This window comes from Gavialis gangeticus, unplaced genomic scaffold, assembly GCF_001723915.1.
Source record: "Gavialis gangeticus isolate Ggan-Ray unplaced genomic scaffold, GavGan_comp1, whole genome shotgun sequence".
Taxonomy (NCBI): Eukaryota; Metazoa; Chordata; order Crocodylia; family Gavialidae; genus Gavialis; species Gavialis gangeticus.
Window position 1 is genome coordinate 11,390,166 of NW_017729006.1, and position 5,809 is coordinate 11,395,974.

The 5,809-nt window shown below is 40.7% G+C and overlaps 1 protein-coding gene across 2 annotated transcripts in view; it reads right to left on the minus strand.

Annotated features, from left to right (window-relative positions):
* Positions 1-5,809, minus strand: part of TOPAZ1 (testis and ovary specific PAZ domain containing 1) — an 88,116-nt gene that overhangs the window by 2,464 nt on the left and 79,843 nt on the right. For both annotated transcript variants that reach the window (XM_019508806.1, XM_019508807.1), the window contains 2 exons: positions 4,556-4,759; positions 3,116-3,299 (listed from right to left, as the gene is read on the minus strand). In XM_019508806.1, coding sequence (XP_019364351.1) covers positions 3,116-3,299; positions 4,556-4,759 — 388 coding nt within the window. The remainder of the gene's footprint in view (positions 1-3,115; positions 3,300-4,555; positions 4,760-5,809) is intronic.

The following is a 5,809-nucleotide window of genomic DNA, read 5'->3' on the forward strand; positions in this document are numbered from 1 at the left end:
TGCTGGGGTCATTTGACCCCAGTACTGTTTCCTGCCATGACAGGGGGTCGGACTCAATTTGCTCAGGTCCCTTCTGATCCTAGAAACTATGAAACACAACAAGTGAGCGTCTGTTGTGTCCAGGAGTGGGCGTGGGAGGGGGACTCCAACTCATGGCACTTTATCTAAAGCACTATGAGTTACAGCAGGGGCCTGAACATCTGTCAGCACCTTAAGTGACAAAACTTTAGCAATACCAGAGAAAGAGGAGTGTTTTAAGCAAGCTTTAGAAAAGACAGCAGGCTTGCTATCAGAGGAAAAATGGTTCAGCTGAGAAGATCCATTTCTAACCACTGAATAACAAACAGTTGCGACTGGACAGCTGGGTAAGACAGTAGTCAAGCAAGCCAGATACAAGCCCACTGAAAACCAAGGAAGTAATTATTTATTTTACTAGGCATGAAAACAGTGAATATGTCAATAATTAGAATAGCATAATACTGTGGTATAAGTAAATTTACCATCACAAATGTTTCATGGAGTATCAGAATTTTAGGAAACCGGGTTTTTAGAGAAGTATTACATGAAAATATCATGCAGATTTCAGCAGAGAGATGCCTGCTTTCAGAGGGGATACTTACTAGTTAGTTATAATTACCTTTGAACATGCTTACTTAATAGATTTGATACCTCTGGAATTACTGTGCAGAACAGCAGCATCCATTGTGGGGTACAGCAATATGTTTGCATTCAAAGTATCATAACTGGCTGCATCTATATAACAGAATGTACGCCCATAACTACCTACAGTTTCTTATCCCTAATCCATGGACTTCTCAAGTATAAGAGAAAGTAGCTCCAAAGCAGAAGGAAAGGTGGGTGGGTAGATAACATAAATGTACAGGAGAAACTGAAAGAACACCACTTATGTGTCACCTATTTTTCTTCTTCTAGGGCAGGTTCTCAACCTTTCTAGACTCAAAGCAACCCTCCATAACTTTTCTGAAGTTGGCAGCAGCCCAACTGATGACCGCTGTTGTACTACGTCAGCCTGCCTCAGTGTTTCTCAACTGGATTGCTGCTGCCACCACTGCAGCCAGGTGAAACAAGCCTTGGGCCTTCTGTGGAGCCAGACTGGGAAGGGCTGTAGCAAGAGTAATGCTCCTGGCTGCAGAAATGCCCAGTTTGCCACAGTCCTCCCTGATATGAGCCCCACTCATGTGCAAAAGTGTGCAGGACAGGCCCAACTACCCTGCACTTCTGTTTCTGGGAGGGGCATGTAGGGTTGGATTGGGAAGGGCTGTGGCAGTAGTGCATGCTCCTGCTACTTCTCAGAGACAAGACTATCTATGCCAATAGCCACACTTCTAGTAATTTATTATTACCCCATATATTGCTTAGGACAGACTTCTCACTAACCTCCTACCCTCTAATTAAATGCTTTACAGCTTCCCTTTCTTTCTTCAGCAAGGAGTTCAAACCAGGATCATTCAAGTTCCAAAGTGTACGGTTTTTCTTTTGTTTGTTTGTTTTTAAGGTAGGGCTTCTTGACAGTTCACCATCAATAGCAATGAAGCAGGATAAATCTCTCTGAACAACCAGGATGTTACCTTCTTTATTGGGAGTGGGGAAACAGGAAGCTTATTACATTCATGGCCACTCCACCCAATACAGAAGTACAGAAAGATGCATCTTGCCATTTTCACCAATTCCTGGGCTGCGGGGACTGGTGTAGCATCTGTCAAGAGGCACTGTAATATATCTAGTACCCTTCTAGATAAGGATTGAGCAAAAATAGGAGACCTATCATCTCTCAAGGATATTCTGAATCAAGACAGCTGAATACAGCTGCTGTGCAGAATAAAATGGTAGAGGCATAGCCAAAAGTCTCAAGGAAAGTTCCGTAGACAAGAACGATTGTGATATTCATGGTAGTATGCACACTGGTGAATTACCCAATTCAGCTGGTACTGGGGCCCCAAATTAAGGAGATGGATGAGCTGAAATAGCTAATGAGACTAAGTAATCTTCACATGTGATATGCATGGCTGGTAGTGAACAATGACCCTTTTTTCTCCAAGAAGTCCTTTTGGGGATCTGCATGTTTCTTGTTTTCATTTTTCTAATTTAAGTCTGGCAGTTTTTGTCACACTTGCTGGCATTAACATTGATATGGAGTGTACAGCAACCTTTGGTACTATTGGCAGCAGAAAGCATACCTTTGAGCCAGAAAAATCTTTTATAATGGATGGTAATGTATAGGAGTTTTCTTCTTTTAGAGTTCTGTTGGGAAGGCCATCTTAAACCCAATATCAAAAGTGCTTGCTAAGGCTGGGGAGGCAGAGGGCATCACAGGTTTATTTGTAGATATCTTGGGCAGAGGCTGACCCCAGCTACTTCCAAAGGGAAGGCAGAAGTGGACTGCTGAAGGTGAAAGAACCAAGTGTGCTTTTGATTTTATCTGTCCTTCCTCCTATACAGTAAATCTCTCCCATGCATACCAGAAACCTAATGTGGATATCTGCCTGAAAATATATCCCAGTAGAGTGCACATTTTTTCAATGCACTGAAAATTTTGTGATTTGACAGCCTTAGGGTCATCCAAGGCAAACAACATCTCACTGTAACACTATTATACACAACAAAAAGGTGGTGGCCAACTTTTTGGCAGTCATGCCACAAGTTATGCCTCTACCCTTTCCAAGTACCTCTGACCCCAGCTCCCCAGAGGTGGTGTACCTAAGTCTTCACTGAGGTGCCAGAATGAAGGTGCCTGGGGCTGAGGTGTCACACACAGCAGCTTCCCATGCCACATGTGCCATGGGTTAACTAGTGTACTACACTATACTCTATAACTAAAACTTGAGAAGCAGATTGTAAATCACCTGAAATAGTCTTGTTTTCTGAGTATTTTTCAGGTGATTGCTAGTGGATTTGTTTCCAAACAAGTTATCAAATGTATTATTTACTGCCTTTTGGAACCAAAGTAAACCTTTGAAACTACTTTGTAAAATTATTTTTTCCTAATTAAGAGTTAGTGGAAAACAAACAAATTTACTTCGCCTCCCCTCCCCTCAAATATCACATAATTATAACACTGATCAGACATAAAAAGTACTAAAAATGTCCAACAAACCTTTTCAGTATGATTTGAAGTGTCTGACTAGTAGCACCTGGACTCTGAATATTACTAGCATTTGAAACAAGGAATATTTCAATAGCCAACAGCATCTCAACTTCAGACATGTAAGAAGGAATCAGCAGAAGTTTGCGATACAAATTTCCTTCCAGTGGTGGATAGCAACCCAATGATAAAGCACCTGAAAGTACATGTATAAAATTTAAAAGTTAGCATTCTTAAACACTAGACAATTATCCATTTGATGCATTTATGTATAGCCTGGGATGCAAGAAGAGGCAACACATTTGAACAGATTTTGCCATCTACTGTGAGGAACACTGAAGCCCTTACTTTCTTTAAAATTGAGTGCTTTGGAAAAGTTATTTACAGTGGGATTTCAATTCAAATGTTTAATACACAGCTCTTACAGCTGCAATAGCAGCTGTATCCCCACACTTATTCTGCCACTACTATTTTTATCTATAAATACATACACTGTGCATTTGCTATCATGCTATGGATCCAACATTTCTATTAAAGCTAACCTTTTTGTTATAGCTAGGCACTAAGCATTTTAACCCCTTGCCCTCCAGGAACCAACCTGCAGTTAGTTACCTGTGAGTTTTTCTCTCATCCCAAGGAGTTGAATGGACCTTACTGTATGTACCTCTCAGAAGTGATGAGAATGTAAAGGACTGTGGGGGAGGGAAGTGTTAGAGCCAGAGCTAAAGTTTACATTTCAGTCAGAGTTGGGAGAACCAGAAATAAAGGCAGACAAGCTAGGTTATCTGGAGAACCACACAGCACTGAGACCTGGAATGATGAGGTGTCGTGAAGGAGGTTTATGCCTAGACATTAACCATGTAACAAACATTCATTTCTAGTGGTGGAAAATTCCTTCCCACAGCTCCATTCTTCCTGATCCCTGGCAGGGAGTTAAGCTGTGGGAAAGTGTAGAAATATGTATTCTCCCAGGAGTGACTTTTAACTGGCTAGAGTTGGGTTATTTTTCTCCTGGAACCACCATTTTTTCCTCTAAAAGAAAAAGCTGGAATGTCTGTACACTTGTGTTGTCTGACCTTTGTTTAGTTTGTAGAGGGAGCACTGCTGCATTTAAAAGTATCAAAGTACCAGCCTTGACCCCTTGGCAACTTAAAAGCCATCCTTGAGATAAGTTGGATTCCTTCTTCTGGTTGGCCCTTAACTTAAGGGACTCTATTCCACCTCACCTTAAGGCACATAAGAGCCTGTCCTTGAATATGACCCTCAGTTTAGTCTACTAAATGTTTGTGTCGTCAGTAGCCACACTCATTAAAGAAGTTTTTCTAACAAACTTATCACAGTGTATTTGATTTCCTGTATTATGCTTAACCATTTCCAGCCATAATAATATGCTTATTAATAAAATTTATGCAAGGAACATAAGCAATGAATACCAATTCAAGGGTAACTTACTTTTGTAATAGGTCCTGGCTTTAAGCCATAAACAGCTCCTTCCCAATGTTGTAATTAATCCTCTCAGTAAAGTAAAATCAATAGGAACTTTCTTTGAAAACATGAAATCTATTACAGAAGAAGATACTCCCAGGCTTTTACTCTCAATACAGGCATCTAGAAGTTTGTTAAAAAGAAGGCTGTATTGAGAGACATCTAGAGTATCTGTAACGACACAAGGAATACAAATTACTTTATTCAGTCAAAAGAAATCTTAATTGATTGATAGCTTCTTATTACTTAAACTACAGTCCAATCTTACACCAGAGCAGTTGGCTTCATCAACAAAAGGTTATAAATCAAAGCGAAATACCTTATGATAATGGTATTTTTTCTTTCTTGTGACAAGATTTCTTCGTGCACACCCTGGTAACATACGTTCTACTTACACTGAGAAGTAGTATCAGCGGGGAAGGTATCAGTTTGAATTTTTAAAAAAATGCTGCTGAAGGTCCAGATTCACTTCTTAATTCCAAAACTGCAAACCTCGAAATTCTCAAGCTCTTAGGTGCCTAAAAGTCTATCTGTGCTTGTTTTCACCATGTCTAAAGTTTGGCTTCTGCACATGCCCAGAGCTGCACCATTTTGCAGGACTGAATAAGCTCACCACCCAGCTCACACAGCCCTTTTCAGGGTACTCAAACTAGGCATTACTGATTACTACTGGAGGAACATGATCTCAGAGTCCACATAAAATACGCACTCACTATCCAACCTGTGGTCTGAACCAAACTCTACAGTAACATATTCACTCAAGTTGAGGGCATTCAAACCTCAATTTCTCATCTCCCATTAGAATGCATTAGCCTATGGTTGTAAACTATTCTGGGCTAGGACCATGCTCATCCCTCCCAGCTGAAGCTGTGCAAAAGAGAATTCAAGATATACTGGGTCAGAGCAAGGGAGTGAAAGGAAGCATGGCTCTCCAGCGTTGCAATTAGGCTGCTTACATCGGTTCCAACCTCTCATCTAAGTACTTACTAGAAAACCCACGTAACAAGACTGGTTCTCTAACAACTGAAGAACTGAAAATGTACTTCCTCTCTAAATGCAATGCAGGGAAGAGATGAGCAATGGAGTTCCATTACCCATACAGGTAAAGCAAAAGGAAGTCAATAGAACAGAGGAAATAGGAGAAGCAGTTTTTTATTTTCTATAGGTTTTCTTGGGAGTAGGTAGGTGGCGGTAATTAAATGGGGGGGGGGGTTTGTTATC